General features: G+C 40.3%; 1 protein-coding gene across 1 annotated transcript; it reads right to left on the reverse strand.

The window, feature by feature from the left end:
• Positions 1 to 3,040: 3,040 nt before the first annotated feature.
• LOC115571200 (elongation of very long chain fatty acids protein 6-like) lies at positions 3,041 to 18,230 on the reverse strand. Its single transcript, XM_030400386.1, has 4 exons — positions 17,905 to 18,230; positions 12,881 to 13,012; positions 9,275 to 9,426; positions 3,041 to 8,073 (listed from the first exon to the last, which is right to left on the reverse strand). Exons 1-4 carry the CDS (start codon positions 17,988 to 17,990, stop codon positions 7,643 to 7,645), a joined length of 801 nt encoding a protein of 266 aa, XP_030256246.1. The 5' UTR covers positions 17,991 to 18,230; the 3' UTR covers positions 3,041 to 7,642.
• Positions 18,231 to 18,954: the final 724 nt, after the last annotated feature.

Consider the following 18,954-nt stretch of genomic DNA (forward strand, 5'->3'; position numbering starts at 1 on the left):
ATGAAAACTACGTGGAGCTGGATTAAAACATTTATCTGACTGATTTTAAACAGTTTGAGCTTCTCCAGTGTTAACATTAGCATATTAAAGTGGAGGAAATTAATTTAATTTTAAAAGAAAAGTTCACCCGAAAATGAAAATTCAGTTGATCAAATGTCAGGTGAAGAAAAAAAAAAGACATAACATATCTCCATACCATACAGCTCATCCAGTACAATACAAGTTACCAGGAAGCCAGAGATTCTAAAACTGATTTGAAATGAGATTATATATGTGCTAAAACTTGGGCTAGCATGCTAACGCTTTTAGCTGAGCAGCTACAGTGAAGATTTTAGCTTAAGAAAGAAAATAATTTGGGCTCTCCAAGGACTTGCTCTATGTCAGATTGGCTGTATGAAGCCAGTTTAGACTTTAATTCTTTTTTTCTTTTTTTTACGGTTTAAAACAACTTCCCAGCTTCTTCAGCTTGTGCCCCCATTTGCTAACGTGCTACCACTCTTAGCTTAGCAGCTGCAGTGAAGATTTCTTAATTTCCCTAAAATTTTCCCTAAGATTTCCCTTAAGAATGTGTGTAAATACATTTTCTAGCCTAATTTGGGATTCAAAGACTCATATTACACCAGACGATCTTTGTGGAGCCATTTTAAGTGTTTTTTTTTGTTTGTTTTTTTTTGGTTGTCTACAAAACATTTCCGGGGCTTCACAGCAAAACAGAGCTGCAGCGTTCTCCGTAAAACAACTTAAGTAGTTAGGGACTTGATTTAAAATGTAAAAACAACCCGAAGAAAGTATAAAATGGATTCATGCAGCTTGTCTGATGTATTTCAAGTCCCTCAAAGATCCCAAATTAATTTGAAAGACCTTATTTACAGCTTTGACGAGGTAAAACTCATGTGAACATGTGATTTGTAAACAACCAGTGTGTTAAAGTTATTAATTATAAGTGTCAAGTCATTATAGAGGACTACAAAGTTGTTTGTTCGACTGAAGTATTAGTACTTGAGAAAATGTTGGGTTAAATTCATCCAACTGAACATTTTAACAGACAGATTTAAAATATTAACACCAAAGCTTGAAAATATATTTCAACAGAGCAAAAAAAAAATAAGTGCAGAGGTTTGAAAACATGGTGCAAACATACACGAGCAGGAAAAGATTGTTACAGGTTTATTACAGTGTCCAAAAAATAAATAAATAAATTGATAAACAAGAGAAATTTAAGCTGTTATTGCTCAACAATTGGTACACGGTCCCTTCAGAGCTCCTTCTCCCGACAGTACCTGAAGGCATCTTCACGTGCCTCCTCTCGTGCCTCAGTGTACAGATGTTGCCACAGCTGCTTTAGATTAGCATGTTTAAATCTGAAATAAACCTTTGTTCAACAGACAGCTCACAGAGTTGAACTCAACCTCAGCTGTAATAAACACAGTGAGAACAAACACTGAAACTACCTGCAGCCACGAGAGGGCGCTGAAGACTCTGACATCACAGCACCTTCCGTCTGACGTCATGATGAGCCAATCAGAGAGAAGACACGGTGTTAGTGGGACTCTGTTCTTTCAACATAATAAACTGGATTTAGAAAACATATTTTATAAAATCTCTATATGTTTTTTGCATGTGATAACCTGTAAAGTAACTAGAAATGTAGTGGAGTAGAAGTATTTAATATGTAAATACTCAAGCAAAATACAAGCTGCTCAAATTGTACTTAAAGTACTCGAGTAAATGTACTCTGTCACATTCCATCATCAAACATAACAGTTACAGGGGACATTTTTCGGAATATTTCCCTCTTATTACAAATAGTTAAAGCACATTTCCCTGATTAAACTTACATACTTTTACTTTGTTAACATTTCTCAATGCAGGAATTTAACTTTTAATAATATTTCCACTGTATAGTAGTACTTTTATTCTGAAAATACTTGAGCAAAGTTCAGTACTTGAGTAAATGTACTGGTATTTTTTCAAGCTCCGTATGTGTTTATATGCAGAAATCTGTAAAGTAACTAATAACTAAAGCTAGAAAGTGGCAAGAAAAAGTACAGTATAAGTACTTCAGATACAGTACTTAAATATAAAATACCTAAAGCACCTAAATATAGTAACATTCCATAACTTTTGTTTTTTTACCATTATACTTTAAACTTCGTGAGGTTTTGTTGCAGTAAAACTAAAGTCTGAAGTATAAACTCTTGTCTCAGAGCAGAGCTGCAGTTATGACCTTTAATCCTGTTGTAGTTTAGCGTAGTTTTGCACTGCATGAGTTCAAATCCTCCTCTCAGAGCGCGTCTGTCCTCGGTGTCCTCTGGTGTCACCACCCACAGCTGTGATATTAATGTGCTGAGCAGGCAGAGCTTTGTCCTCCATCAACCCACCGTCTCCTCCCAGAGGCCCGTCTCTCAGCCCGGACGTTTGCAGGAAGAGGAGCTGCTTGTTTTAACACGGCGGGAGGCTCCGAGGACTCCAACTGTGTCGACAAAGACACATTCCTGCACTTTCCCTGCACTCTGGGATTTAACTGGCTGTGGAAAATGGAGGACAGTGTTATCACAGAGATGGATTATCTCTCTGTGCCGTGTCCTTGATCAATCTGTCCTCAGCGGATAAGATCGTTTGGAGGGGGACAGTCTGTTTGTTACAGACTCAGGGTCCAGATAAAAAGACCCTGAAGTTATATACAAAAGCACAATAAAATACGTTTAGTGTCGTACAACGAGAAACACAAACTACACCTTCAGGTTTTGTTGAGTTTAGTTGGAAATCTGACAAATATTTTCACATTTCATAGAAATTCTGTCCATATTTTTGGATTCACGAGTTCCTAACCAATGTGACTGATGAGTATTACAAGAAGCACAGGCAGGATATAATAAATATGTATAATAATAAATCTCAACTGTTATTTCAAGAGCTGATGAATTGAAGCAGTCACACTCATTTTTAAGCTCTCTAAAGACACAAAAACAACGTACTGGATGGTCGTTATCATCCTTCTGTTCTCTGTAACGTAACACAGAAACAATAACCGGAGACATTTTAAAACCAGAATGGATTTATTAAACAACATTTCAACATCAAAAGCCCTTTAACTGTTTTTTGTTACTCTTCGTTTGCAGTCGACGGTTGGATCCACAGGTGTAGGAGGGAAATCAGCGTGTTTTCTGATGTTTTTTTTTTACAGGAGGAGACATGATGAGACACACATGATGCTCACATCGATCCAAGAAAGAAAAAAAAAAACAAACGTTTGGCACACAAAGTTCAAGTTTAAACGGTGTCACAACAAGTCCAGGAATCATTTGTGAGTCTTCTCTTGGTTCCTTCTCAGAATGAGCCGACGGTTCGAGCTGTTTTTACAGTGAAAGTAAAGGTTTAGTAACGAAACACGAGGGAACTTCAGGCTGCGTTGGCAACAAGATAAAACAGGGACGACTCCAGACGTAATGCCCTATTTCGGTCACACATCGTCCACATGCAAACCTCAGCATTGGTGTTATTTACTTGTTAACCAGCTGCATCTTCAGAGGTGTTTTTTTTTGTATTTGTACATTAACAGTCTAAGGAAACATTAGATTTAAACGTCAGCGGACACAGGACGTTTGTGGAATCATGAAAACACATCTGAAGACCCCGAACTCCGCTGAACAACAAGTAAAATACATCGTTTTAAAGATTTGCACAGAGAACGCCACGTAACCGAATCACACAGTCGTGTATAAAAACGCTGAAGCCACAAATGTTCAAACTGGAAAACTGAAAGTGAGTTTGTAATGTAAACCTCAGCTCCCTCACAACAAAAATACAGTTATAGTGGGTTTTTTTTAAAGCCGCTGCTAGGACACAGATTTAACCATAATGTGCGCTGGTTTTATCTAAAAGAAAGAAGAAAAAAGAAAAAACAATGGGACGGTCTGAAATCACATCAGGTGTAAATCACAAATGAAGCCTCCTTTCAACATGAAGTATCAACGGCTCTAAGAGTTGACGGTGATCCTCCATCTCTTCTCATTTTAAAAAGAGGCAAAAATGGCGTCATGGATGAAGAAACACACAAACGTGATGGATGGAGAGAGCGGAAACAGTGAAGCGCAGCTGACTGCACATCCTAACAAAAATAAGTCTCCCAGAAACACCTCAGATCTGCTAGAGAATGTTATATATTAAGAAAATAAATAGATTCTTATTATTTACAGTGGACACATCGGCTCGTTTCCTCCCTTCCTAGCAGCTCGAGTGCGGCCGATACAGATAATCAGCGACAGCAGCCCGTCGTTCTCTGTGTCAGGATCAGAATCAGCACTTCTGAATGTTTTGTTTTTTTACAGCCCATACGTTCGACCGTCGAGTACAATTTAAATCAAAGTATAGGTCCGTAATCACTCGCTGCCCTCCATGGATCTACAGTCTGCTGGATGTAGCCACACACAGGGAAACTTTTACAACACCGACAGGACAAAGAAGTGAAGGGTTAGTATTACGCACATTCAAATGTTTTTAAAAAAAGGGGAAACAAAACAGACATACGGCGATGTGTACGCAACACAACAGACACATTATCCACAGATTAACTACTTGTAAAAGAAGACACATAAACTAATGAGTTCTGACGCAGGGATCAGATTCTACATTGAGTTCTGCCGACATTATCAAAGTCCCCACTTTCAAAAAGCACAGGAACTTCTGCGGTGCTGAATATTTCTGATTGATCGACCACTCGCAGCATTTTATTTCAGCCACCATTTTTCATAAATCTGCAGCCGCAGACGCTTTTGTTTTGTTCATTGTGCTTCAACATGGAGCTACAGACAAGAAATGGTCCAACGACGAAGCACAACAAGGATGAAAAACAGCTTTATCGTACATCAGTGGACTAATGTGCCACGTCTTCACTGGTTTTAGATCGAGGTGGAGATGAAGACATATGAAAGGAGTCCCTGGGACTCTGGTTGGAGTTGCAGCCATTAGCTAATGGTTTCCAAACTGGAGGACAGGAACCGCGATGGTCCCAGGATGAGTATTTTAATACAAGAGGATTAAAAGGATTAGAGATCTTTGTTTTTTCTGACTTAAATCTAAATTAGTTTTTTCCCCAAATGACTTTTAATACTTTGAAGCCTTTAAAAATGACCGAAGTCAACAATCTGCTTCCTGTTTACGGCAACACGCAACAATTAGCATCAGATATGTGTCTCCAGGTGTGCTGGTGTGGACGGAGATAATCTCGGATTATAACGCTTATCTGGACGGAGTAATTCAGAAAATTCAGATCATATTTCATTCGCGCTTTTTTTGTTCTTTTCTGTTTGTTCTTATTTAATCTTTGATGCTTTTGTTGCATGTTTGTGACACCTCTGTTGTGTACCACTGTTTCTATTATGGTTTGTTATGTTTGTTGCTTTACGTGTCAAGTTGATTCATTTTCATTCTAATCTTCATGTTGGGCTGATAATTCTTATTTTCTTTTTGTTGTTGTTTTGTTGTAAGAAAAGCGACCAATCGGTGGAAGCGAATGGGATTTCAAATAAAGGTGCTTTGAGCTCGGAGGTGAACAAATTTGATTTTTAAATTTGCTAATTTAAGGTTTGATCAAGAGGGCGTCATCACCGACTTTGTGTTCACTTGCTATTTAACGTTATTCTCGTTTACATTGACGTCATCATTTCATCTGCCTTTCTATGATCTTTAACATACGTTTCAATTTAAGTGCTATAAACTAAATGACTGACTACCTATCTGTTGTTTGATAATGATTATGTGATTACTGACTGACTGATAATTAGTCCTGCGTCAGGAGGTTGGAGAACCTCGCTGACACGACACAATCAGTGAAACTTTGCCTCTTTTCTTTAACAGGAACAAAAGTGATTCAGGTTGTTTCTGTAACTCTACAGAAACATGACAAAAAACAGTGAAGTGCTCAACTCTCCTCAATCCTGACGCGACGCTGCAGATGAAGAAGGCAAAATGTGCACAGTGTGTAAACTTTTGTACAGAAGAACAGACAGGAGGACTCCGGCTACACATGTTACCCAACAGGTAAGCTGAAGAACGTGTTTGTCACTCAGATCTTATCGTCTCACAGCGTCTGTGTGGTGAGAGCACACATGAGGGAGAGGCCGTGTGAAAGCGCTCTACAGCGTACGAGTTATGTCTGTTAAAAAAAAAGCCATCTGTAGTTTCTGAGCTGTTCTGAGGGAGGGAGAGACGTGATGAAGCCTCAGAGCTAAATACAGTCATTTAAATGCAGTGCGTGTTTAATATTTGTGCGCGTGTTGTAAGTGCTAAAACCGAACATGAGAAAACACCCTGCTTTCATTCAGTGCGTGGTTTTCCTTCCCTTTTTATAATCCTGTACGCATCTGTAGGTCACAGTTATGGCTCGGGCTGAAACACACATTATTCTGAAGATATAGTTCAACATTTTGGGTCAAACACTCATCTGCTTTCTTTTTCTGAGAGTGAAATGAGAAGATGGGGTTGTCAGAGACATCACATTCTAGGTGCTATATCATAGGCAGCTGAACTTGTTTCAGTGGCTGATAACAGGAACAATCTGCACTTGAGATGCAGGCAGCGCAGGATCATTCCTAAGAGTTTCACCGTGAAAGAACACGGAGACACACGGGTCCTTCAGAGGGCTCAAAACCAGCTACTCAGTGAAAGAGAGCAACAGATTAAATGTACTCACTACCAGCAGTGCTAGTTATGATGCTGAGCTAAACACATGCAGCTCAATATTTAAATGTCATCTCTTTTACTAAAAAACATGATTGTGATTGCAAGTAAATAATCTTAAAACACTTCGCGGGTTTTGTTTATCTGTGTGTCAGAATTCTGACGGCTGGTTCCAGATAACAAGTTCTGAGAGCCAATAGTATAACGCTGTTGGTATCACACTGCATCTGGGTTTCGTCTCCATCAAGAGTCATGGTAGTTGCCAGTTTGTAAAAAACGAAAGGCTGAGTTGTACAGCGTACTGTACAGCGATGATTCAAACAACAGCAGCGTTGTGAGGTGAATGCAGTTATGGGTGGGGGGGTGAAATGCCACATTTATGGCTGAATGTTATCAATAACATTTTTAAAATCAATTCTCTCATCTCACTCTCAGTATGAAAACTGTTTTGTTGAACCATTTCTTTAACATTTTTAAATTCATAAGTACTTTTTTCTAGTTCAGAGCTGGAACATATAAATCAAGAAGTCACTTCTTCATGGTAACATACGAACACAAGCATTTGTTAACCACCTCTGATATAAGATTTGGCCCTCATATGGCTGTTTTTCAGGTACTGGTCGAGAGTCTAAATACCAAGGCAATCGTTTAAACAAAGTGAGTACTGTTAGTTAAACACAAACACGGTCTTCATCCATCCCCTTTTCCCTTTTATCCACTCTCCAGCTAATGATGGGGTCATATCAGACTGTGCTCAGTCCGGACCTCCTCATTCCTAACGCTCTAATCCCACAGACGAATCATTGTTTTGAGCTACAGATGCTATAAAAAGTCAAGTGAAAATGTAATAAAAAAAGAGTGGGACCAGTCATCAGGTAACTAGCTGTGACTCACACATTCATGGCCCCTTCACTGTTGGACGTATTCTACTTATGGCACATTCAACACAGCGCAGGGCAGACTACTCTGCCTTGGATCCTTTGCCACCAGAGGAGCCTCTGAGGTAGGTGTTGTAGAAGAACACGGCAAACAGGACCAGGTAGCTGAGGTACATGAGAGAGCCCCATGTGACGTTGTTTACTTTGGACGGACAGTGCACCTCGTGCATCCAGTGGTACACCAGGCCCAGGACGGCCAGGCCCATCGCCATCTGCATGATCTGGGTGGCCGTGATGATCATGGCGAAGGGACGAGGCACCCGCATGCCGGCCGCCCGCGCCGCGTAGTACGTGTACATGAGCGAGTGGACCACGTAGTTCATGGTCATGAACCAGCCGCCGCCCGCCACCTGGTCCTTGTAGGAGTACCAGGAGTAGAGCAGCACGGTGATGTGGTGGTACCAGTGCAGGAAGATGAGGCGCTGCTTCCGGAGGATGATGAACACCGTGTCACCTGAGAGAGACGGGGACAGGAAGTCATTCACAACGAGCTCAGAGCAACATCATCACTTTAGTTACAGCAGCTGAAATGTGTGTACATGTATTTTTACCTCATACCTTTTCATTTACCTCTGATTAAAGTACAGTAAAGTAATAAGTATGAAAGGACCTGAATGTTTTCTCCTCCGTCAGACTTTGCTTTGCTGATATTGCAGTTTTTTTCTGTACGTTCCCAGACTTCAGCAATCACTTAGTTCAGTGAGTACAGAGTCATTACTGATAGAAACGTTTGACAAACTCGTGGAAGCAAGATTAAAGTCGTCGTTGATAAGACTTATTTACACAGAACGTTGTGCTTCACTATATGCACATGTCAGTATCTGGAGATCAATAAAAGCTTATTTTATGGTATCATATCTACAGTACGACAGTATATATATACTGTAATAATCTAATGGCCTGACCAACAGGAGGATGAAGATATTCTTTCAGTCTGCAGATGAGGAAACTCTCTATCACTATCAATCATGCACTAATGGAGTTTTCTTGCCACCTCAGCATCAGCCTCCATTTCCTCCAGAGCGATCGGGTCTGTGTGTCCGGCAGAGAGCATAAAGAGACTCGATTAGCGCTCCGACAGCGGCAGAGGAAGCTCTTAAGGTAATTGTCTGCTGCTAAATTTACTGGAAAGTTTAAGTGCTTCAAGGTACATAATTCAAAAGTCACTCAAGGTTAAAGTCGATGTCTGTCGTTGCATGTGAACGCACAGTAAATCGTTCAGGTTGAGGAATTCAAGTGACATACCTCAACTGTTTCACAAGGAGGGGATTTCTTTTTAAACCGTTCACAATGAGCAGTGATTTGGTTGTTTACAGACCAAGAAGCTTCTGAACATTAAGGGCGAGTTTTGTTGAAACTTGGGGGTTTATTTCAGATCTCTTGTTGACATATAACCACTTCCTCAACAGCCATTAATCCCCTCCATTTCGACATGTAATTAGGACTTATTTGATATTTACGCAACATAATCTAAAGTCTATTAAAACAAGAGTCAAATGGAAGTTAAATAGCAACTTTTCAAACACATTTAGCCCAGTTTTAACAGAGACACCTTCATGTCTTTCGACATATAAAATGACACCTTCGTTGGTAACATATCAGTAGCTAAAGATGAACTGTGGACATGGGGGAGTAAACAGTATGAGAAGACTTACCCAGCTCGGGGGCCTTGCTAAGAACGAAGGCGTAGGCCCAGAACTTGGTGACGGGGGCGCTGTAGAAACTGGTGTCACACACCGACTGTCTGAAGCCGCTGGTTGTGAGGACGTGCATCATGTAGAGGCCAGTCCTCAGCGCTCCGATGATACTGCAGAGTGAACACACCACATGCAAACACGTTAACACACTGTTTAACTCAAACTCTGACGTGTTCAGTGGAAACCAAACAATTACTATTACTATGCAGCTTCTTCTGTAACATCTAAGCATCCCTCATGATGAACTAAATAGATCGTTCAGCTGTAGTTCCTTGTTGTAAAGACACAATTAACAGTATAAAGTCTTTCCACAAAGGACTCAAATGTTTGTCACACACTCACTATGAGGTGTGCTAGAAAAAGGCAAACTGAATAATAAGAATAAGGGAAAAATCTTATGAATAATTCATGATAGAATAATATATACCTTTTTCACAAGTGCAAATACGTAACGTGCACGTGAAGGAGTGGCTGCAGACAATGGACAGACAGGGCGAGGACGTTCAGAGTTCATCAAGAATAAAGACGCTTTTATCTGAGACTGCGTGGTCTTTATCTGTTTGCGCTTAGAGCAATTTCACGTTCGAGCTCCCAGCTTACATTCTGAGTTTCATAATGATGCAACACTGGAACTGGTTTCAGTCTGATGCTGTCAAATCTAAAAGAATTTAATCAAATTTAACAATCCACATCAAAATCAAACAGAGAGAACAGCACAGATATCCAGTCCCTCCAGTCCTACACTATACTATCCAAAATACAAAGTATGATCTTCCTATTCAGCAGCCATTACCGGGTCACCTTGTGGTGTTTTTTACAGAAAATACAGCCCAACTGCAGCGGCCAGCTTCATCATTCTGAAGGCAATCCAAAAACTCCCTTGGAAGAATGGAATAGTTTTTAGCCCTGATGTGTAACTGTGTAATCATTCAGACAGTGCAGAGAGTGTTAAAAAAAAAAAAACAATTTCAAGGGTCAAGATACTTAACTTTGGCCTGCAAACACCATTTTTACAACCCGTGTCATTGTTTCTCATAAACACATCACTGAACCAGAGAGTACAATCCACTTGTCCATTGTTTCTGCTACAGCCATAAACACTCCACATTACTCATCTCTGTAATGTCAATAAAAGCCTCTAAGAGCACTGCAATCATACTGTAGTGCAATCATACATTGATCCAGAGCAGGAAGCAATTCTTCTGCCCGACATTATCAACAAATAGACTGTTATCAACAATAACTGTACACCGCTGCTACTCTGATTTTCAAGCACAACCTGCACAACCAATCTAAAATATAAAACACTAATTCACAAGAGAAACTCCTTCACTGATCTGCAGAAAACAAGCTACACAAGTATGAATGAATTGACAAATAAAACTACTTCCTTCATTTCTATTGTCCTGACGTGTCTCTCAATGGTGCATCAAAGAAATATTCTAATGTTGACATCTCTGCAGGCAGACACGTGACCTGGTTCTTCTTTTTCTCATTATGCCTGTTTTGTTAAGGGTGTACTACGAGTGAGGGATCACTACAAGTTGAAAAGAAAACACAGTACAGTGTGTCTACTGTAAAACTGGAGCAGCTTACCACAATACGTTACTGCAGCACCTCAACAGAAAACATCTATTCTTGGCATCCAGTCCAAGAAGGTGATTTAACATTACCTACGCAACAACATTTAACGTAAATCAATGTGATTGCAGGTTGAGATTAATGACTAGTGAAGACTTTAAACCAATGAGGTAGCTACTTGGCTAGGTATTATGTGTCCATACGTTACTTAAGCTTCGCTCAAGAAAATAATAACCCACAGAAAAATAAAGCATGCAATATATCTTACCGGATAACTCAATTAATGGCGGGAATATCCGTATATTACATGCTTACTAAAATAATCAATAGCTGCAGCCACGCCTTGCTTCACACATAATACTTGTTGGTTTTGTTCTAAGCATGGGATTTACTGACAATAAGAGAAAATACACAACTACCACCGGCCATCTGAGAGCCTTGGAAACCCCGAAGTCATGTCGTCATGTCCTGTGTGCAGGCAGCGGTGGGGCAGGTTGTGCCCACTGCGGTGGGATTAAGGTTAGAGGGAGGGCTCAACACACCACACATCCACCGGAGATGGAGCTCTGTGCAGCCGCCCCGCCTGCTTCCACCTGCCAAGTGGGTCACCATGTCTACAAACTCTGCTGGCAGTGGCTACGGAGTCGGCTCCATGTTTGTTTGTTTTCAAGTGGAGGCAACAAACATTTAGTTGCGATGTTGCATTTAGTTGTAAAGTTTAGCATCAGATACATTACGTAACTCTCAAGGGTTTCACTATAATCCAGATCCTCTCATCTAATGGAATGTAAATAAAAGCAACACGGTAATCTTTACAACATTAACAATGACAGAACTCTGTAAATCAGCCCAGGAAGAAGCCGGTGCAGCAGAAGTTCGTGTTAACACAGTTCTCTGCAACACTCACGCAACATTGCTGCAACACACAGGATGACAATCTCATCTTCTGAGGTGTGAAATATCTTTCTGCGAATTGTTTGGCTTTTCCTTTGAGTCCACAGCTCGCACCTTTACAGCCAGTGAGGAATGTGTTGGCGACAGTCGTGTCATGTAACTGGTTTCGACCTTTTCAAGGCGTAACGCATTCACAGAGCACATTCCCAACCTGAACTCATCCGGCCTCGGATGAAATGATCTAATCTTCCTGATTAACCAGACAGCTTGAGATCTCACAGTCAAATTACTCATCTTTTTGAACAGTAATTCAAAAGTGAAAAACAACCAATAAAAGGACAGGGGGACGAGATTAGACAGGCAGCAAGCCATCCTGAGTTTATTCCATCTACATGCACAAACCTGTAAGACGTTCATGCCATAAATCATTTATCCCATTAAAAATCCACACGATGAATAATTATTCTTGTAACAGTTTAGTTTTCCTGAAAATGGAGTTAGATGACTGTTACATCCTGTCTTCTTCTATTAAACCTTTAAACCTGTTACAAACGGCAGATTAGAGCTGTAAACAACTTCATTTTTGTTCAATTCATTGTTCAGTCTACGGTGACAAATTGCTTGTTTTGTTCAGAAATGGAAGAAGTACTCAGACAGCACTACAGTACTGCATTATAAAGCAGTTCTGTCACATGTTACCTTTAACAGAAGAGTGAAAACCGAGTCGTGCCAATTTGCATTTCCTTTCCAAGTTTTACTGAGCCAATTGGAGCCAAGCCAATTCAGCATTTCCTGATTTTACTGCACAATAACAAAAGCTTGTACAGAACTAAGTAATGGAGGTATATTGTGGAGAAGTTATAGGCAGTTAAACGTGTTTGCTGTAAATGTATGGAGCTTTTTTAGAAGCTTTATTTCGATAGTGCTGTTGGGAGGATGAGTATTTATAGCAGCTCCTCCGACCCCTACACAGGCCATAAGTACGTCATCAGATAAAAAGACACACCTTCAGGCGGGTAGCCCTGTTGTAATGGAAATGCAAATCACAGCCGTGCCAAACGGATGGGGGAGAAACACCAGGTGACTCACCTGAAGATAGCCAGGCTGAGTGACCACAGCACTAAAGGCCGACGCAGGTTCAGCTTCGGCCTCTCTCTCATGAAGTGCTGACCGCCGAACACGAGCGCAGCATACAGGCCACAGAACATGAACGACTTGCTCCTGTGGACGACAAAACACAACGTTATAACGCACTGAATGGAGCCGGAACATTAGCTGGGTTATTTAGCCTAGCCTCATTCACAAAGGGTAAACAAAATTATGGATAAACGTGTCAGCGTGATAGAAAACAAACAGAGTTGAATCAACACATCCTTAAAAAAAACATCAGATCTAGGAAACGTAATTGAGTCAGTTTTGATGCTCTCCACAGGATACAAAAGAGGAAGAAGGTGACGTCCTCTGACAAACAGTCCTGTTAAACTCTACATCACCCCAGTCAAACCCTGACACACTCAGTGATGATCCAGATGTAACACTGTTACATAAGGACATTACTCAAACAGGATGAACGGACCAGACAGCTGAAATTCAAAGCAAATATGACGACATCTGACTGTCTGCCGCTGAGGTCATGTCTCAGGTAAATGCAGGACAAATGTATCATGTTTATGAAATTACAAATGAAAAGTGTCAGCTTTATAATCCTTCACTCCTGACGGCAGCCTGATACTTATCCTCATTTATAATCACAGCGGAGGATTAACAGAGATTAGTGGCTGACACACTGACCAGTCACACTGCCAGGTCTGGGTGATGAGGCAATTTGAACTGGGCAGTGCTCCGCCTGGCTCATCAGCAGCCAACGATACCAGTTTAATTAGAGCCGGTAGCAGAAAATGATGAGAGAACAGAAAAGGTCAGCTCCTGAGCTCAGACACAAAGAGCAGAGCGGAATATTACAGATGATTTGTCCACGGTGCTGAAATAAACCCGGCCTGATATTCTAAAATCATTCCGTAAATAAAGGCCGTCTGTGTGAGTTACATATGTGATGATGTGCGTGCGACTGAGGTGGTCTGGGAATACACCAGATGACTAATCCAGATTGGCACAATACATATCAGGATGAGTAGATGCTGCTGCTGCTGCTTGACCCAGTTAATGCGTCTGATAGCTGCTCCCAGTCCAACCAGGCTGGAGGCAGAAAAACCTGCATGAAGCCTTCAGGACTACTGACAAGGAACTGATAGAGTCAAATATATAAAAGGATGCTGCTATGGCTGTAACATATACCGTTTCTATTCTGTACTTATTTGTTGGACATAGTTTTTAATTTATTGATAATTTAGTCTATGGAATGTATAAATACAATTTCACAGGTTAAGACAGAGCTGCATGATACTGGAAATAAAATGGACATTGGCATATCTGCAAAATTCTGCAATATGAAAAACTATAAGAATTTTATTCCAGATAAATTGGATAGCTTTATTTGGAAAATAAATTTAAAATCAGAAAGATTGGGCTGATTTTATCCGGCAACTACAGCAGGCCCTGCTCTGTTTGGTAATGTGATCTACAATGATTGTGATTGGTGCTGATAAAGAAAAGGATTGTGGTTACAATATCAATAAACCAGTTAAACAGGAGAGAGGGATTAAGTATGTTCAATCCATTGCAAGAGACACAAGAGAACAAAAGAAACATAGATTTAATTATCGTTCTCCCTAATGTCAATACAAATAAATCAAGAAGAAATGATGGACGAAAGGATTAATCGTGAAAAAACATCAGATTAATTGACAATGACAATAATCTTTAGTTGCAGCCGTTTACTGCAAAAGGACGTTTTTAAACTTCATATTTTGTCTGACCTTTAGGCAATAAACACAAAAATATTCAGTTTTTAGCCGAAAATCCTCCCATGAGAGAAATAGGAGCCAAGATTTGTGCTTGATGAATGACTTAATGATTCATAAATTATCAGAATTAATGTTATCTAATTATCTCTCCATGGCCTAATCCGGCTTTCCACACAGTGTTTACAAAAGGCGGAGAGCAGCATTTTTCACTGCCTCTGCCAGTGTTTTTTGCAGGTGTTTACACGTATGACATTCTGAGCTGTTTACGTAGCTCTCAATAAACAGTTTAAAGAACACGTGCCCTCAGAGATATATAACATGTGTGTGTGTGTGTGTAACACAGATAGAGAAAGATGAAGAGCTACAGTGGTGGAGGCTAAAGGTGAGCAACTCATTAATACTGCCTGAGAACAGGAGCTGATTGGATAAAGAACATCTCCCTCTCTGCAAACTGCTGCGCCAATGTCCTCTTTAGTTACATTACTGATCTGTGTGTGTGTGTGTGTGTGTGTGTGTGTGTGTGTGTGTGTGTGTGTGTGTGTGTGTCCTGCAGAATGATTAACATTAATGTGGATGGTAGTGAGAAGGAGAGGTAATACTGAGGGCTCGGTAACCAACCACAGTACTTTATTGGTGCAGACGAGGGCTGCAATTTACGATTATTTTCACCGTCCATGAACCTGTCAATTATTTTCTGGATTAATTGATCAATTGTTTCATCTATAAAATGTCCAAAAATTGTGAAAAATGTTGATCCTCCTGACGTGTCTTGTTTTTCACCACTTCCCAAAGATTTTCAGGTTACAGTCACAGGGGAGGAAAGAAAGCAGAAAAGTGGCTCGTCACATTTAAGAAGCTGGAATCAGTACTTGAAACGGAATTAATCACACAACATGATTATCAATATAGTTGGTTACAGTTGGATTCATGACCTTGTTTAAATTTGCAATCAGACAGCTCCTGATTTAAAAGGGAAAAGAGGCAATTTTTGACCCCAAAGTTGTCGTCCAGCTGTTTGAGTTCACTATTAACATTTGAGGTCTTTTTGTTTACCGGTACTTGAATAAAATCAGGGTTATATAAAGTTGTAATGATCGCTCAATTAATCAATACACTGATCAACAGTATACATATATATACTTTTTTTACAGATTGATAATTTAAGCCATGTGCCAGAAGAAAAAGCGATACAGTCATCACTTACAACTTTCAAATATAAAGATTTGCTGCTTTCCTAAAGCTGCTAAAGCGTCAATGTTTGGACTGAAGGCAACATTTTTGGCCTGTGATGTGCTTTTTTATAGATTAAATGACATTTTGTTTTTGACAGTTAAGTCATATTGTGTCTGAAACATGAACCTGATGAGATAAATTGAAATTCGAAAACCAACAATCATAGTATTTCATGCAAAACGGCCGGATGACCCCGTCACCTGGATGCCACATTCCCTTGGTTACATAACACAAGTCAGAGATAGAGGATTAGTGTGTGTGTGAGTGACAGGTGATACGGTTCAGGTGATCAGAAGAAGTTTCAGCAAACAACCTGAGGTGTGGCTGTGATGTGTTGACAGAGTTGAAAAGTGCAATATGTCCGTTATAATTTACATGAGCCTTAGATACAGCAAACATGGAATGTTGTTTCGAAACCTGCAGTCGAAAACCAATTCATCATCAGTTTTCTGTCAAATGTGACAAAGAAAAGCATCAAACCGTCACATCTGAGAAGCCAAATCCATCGATTATTATATTTACTGATTTGTTTTCTGTTTTTTTTCTATATTGGCACCAAGATCTAGTTATTTTATCTGTTTTCTGGGGTATAATTAGCACTTGCTATAACTTAAGGGCATTTTACTGGAGCCACAACAATTAATCGATTAATTATCAACTATAGATTTAATAATCAACTATTTGGATGATCGATTATGTTTGATGTTGGTTTGAGAATTTTCTTGAGTGAAAATAAGTCAAATTTCTATAGCTTCTGGTTTCTTTCCTCCTGTATGACGTTTAACGATGGGGAAAAAAAACCAAGAAATTTTCAGGATGTCATCTCGGGCTTTGGAAAACAGCGATCAACATTTTTCTGACAGCTGATCAATTCATATTGAAGATAACCAACTGATTAACAGACGATGCAAATAAGAACGAACTACAGCACGGGGAGTTTGTTTCAAGGGGTGTCTTTGCCAATTCATATTCTAGAAAAACCTGTTTGTAATTGATCAAATTCATCTATGGTACTGGCACCTGTAACAGAACACAGTACACAATAATCGGCCTCAGAGCGTTAGCGTGTGCCGGGAAAACAACAACAGGCATAGTGAAGGGTGTTAACAGCAGATTACTACAGCCCGCAGGAAGTCTATGTGGCCTGAAGTGATCCCCGAAGGAATAATCTGCCGTCTGGAGGAACAATTTTGTGCCTTTACAGCAAAGTTAGAGGAGGATCCAGCAGGAGGAGCGCTGAAGCAGATCCAAACCTCAGAGCTCCTGCTATTAATCACTCCCCCCTCTTTAAGGTGTCTACATCCCTCCATGCTGTGTGGGGGCCCTGGTTGGGATGTCTTTTGGCTGGACGCTGCCCTGACAGCTCCCTCTCTTCTCTAACTGCTGTATTTAGTTTCACTCCTCTCTGCACAGGCCCACAAAAAAATGTGGTCTTACTAGGTTTCTCAGTGAAGGGTCACTCCCTCTTTACCAGCCGTTTAATTGGACAATGAAGAATGCGATTGTACAGGCAGTCAATCCAACGTGTGGCCTTTTGTTTTGGGTGCACGCACAATAGAACAATGCAATATGTGTCCATGCATTCAGGTGAGGTGTGATTTAAAGTTAACTAGGTGTTGATTGATTAATAATTTGATTTAGATGGAGCCCGGCCTATGGGAGCACTGATGAAGTCACACCGTGCATCCTCAAGGACGTTTGAATTAAAGCGGGTAAATCTAAACAGTTTCTTCAGCTAACTTCAGCTAATTATTCAGAGCTTTCAGCCTGACATGAGACACATTAAGACGACAGTTACGTGAGAAAACCACATTAATGGAGGGAGAAGTGACCGGTTTGATAGTGTAACGCCGGGTCCGCATGGCGAGCAGCAGCAGCGGACATGAGCTTCCACAGAGCCGACCACCCACCACAGTGTCCGCCGAGAGGAGGAGGACCACGCCGACATTTTTTTTTTTTTTTTTTAATCTCACTAACTAGCATTTCCCGTTAGCTGATATCCTCCCATGCACATACCAGTTCTCCTGCATCCATTCTAGAGCTCGTCTTTCGTCGAAACGCCGCTCGAAATCGTACTCCGCAAGCGGGGCACTGTCGTTCATCTTCACCCGGGGAACCTGGAAGTATCTTGGGGAGGGTTATGTGTGGTGTTCGGAGGGATGTGACCGCGCCGAGCCGGGCTACACGAACAGTCTGACAGCCGCTCGTTGATCCGGATGATATTAGCTGGAGTATGACCGGTTAAAGTCCGGGGTGACGGGAGGATGCGGTACCACCAGATGCACTTCCCCTCTGTCTGTCACTCACTTTCATCGAGGCTTTATAGTTAGCTGCAGTAACGGCTGGCCCGAACACTGCTGTTCCGGTGTGGACTTTCAAAATAAAACGTGTAGGAGCGATGACGCAACAAAATGTCTTGGCCTCAGTTTCTACTGCTTCAATTTGAGCCTGTGAAATTATGTTAAGAAAAACTTAAGTTCTTCCAAAGATTTATATATCACCTGATACCGTGATACCCTGATTAACAAGATCAAAAATAAAAATGTTGACAGTTAATGCATGTTTCTTATAAGTTAATAGACTAATTTTGTGTTGGTTGATTAATCAGCCTATTGGTAGAAACTTGGTTTAAAGCTACAGGGTTATTTTTTTTATGTCAAACACATCAGTTTGGACTCATTTGTCTTCATCTATATAATATACTCATTTATTGTTTCCTAGAGGGAAAATTCAAGTTGTTGCAGCTTTAGGACAGAAATAAGTACAGAACAAATAGAGGGATTTATATATAAAAAAAAAATAATCACCAGAAGTATGAAATAAAAGTATGGAAAATAGATCAATTCAAAAGCTATTAAACTCAGAATTACAAGGCAAACAGTGCAAATACACACAATACCCACATCATCATTGATCACTGTTCTTATTATGCAGCAGTATGGCCTCAAGTGTGATTAATAGCAGCAAAGTTGGCAAGGTTAATATTGTACTATCTACTAATACAGCATACACAACAATACTATGTTGAAAATATGATTAAGGAGATTGTACTTGGTGTTTTTTCTC

This window comes from Sparus aurata, chromosome 20 (genome assembly GCF_900880675.1).
Source record: "Sparus aurata chromosome 20, fSpaAur1.1, whole genome shotgun sequence".
Taxonomy (NCBI): domain Eukaryota; kingdom Metazoa; phylum Chordata; class Actinopteri; order Spariformes; family Sparidae; genus Sparus; species Sparus aurata.

Coding starts and splice junctions, on each gene's coding strand:
- LOC115571200 (XM_030400386.1), bottom strand. CDS start 17,990: ATGAACGACAGTGCCCCGCTTGCGGAGTACGATTTCGAGCGGCGTTTC. Junction 9,427..12,880: donor CTCAGCCTGGCTATCTTCAG/GTGAGTCACCTG, acceptor TTCACTCTGCAG/TATCATCGGAGCGCTGAGGA. Junction 8,074..9,274: donor TAGCAAGGCCCCCGAGCTGG/GTAAGTCTTCTC, acceptor CGTCTCTCTCAG/GTGACACGGTGTTCATCATC.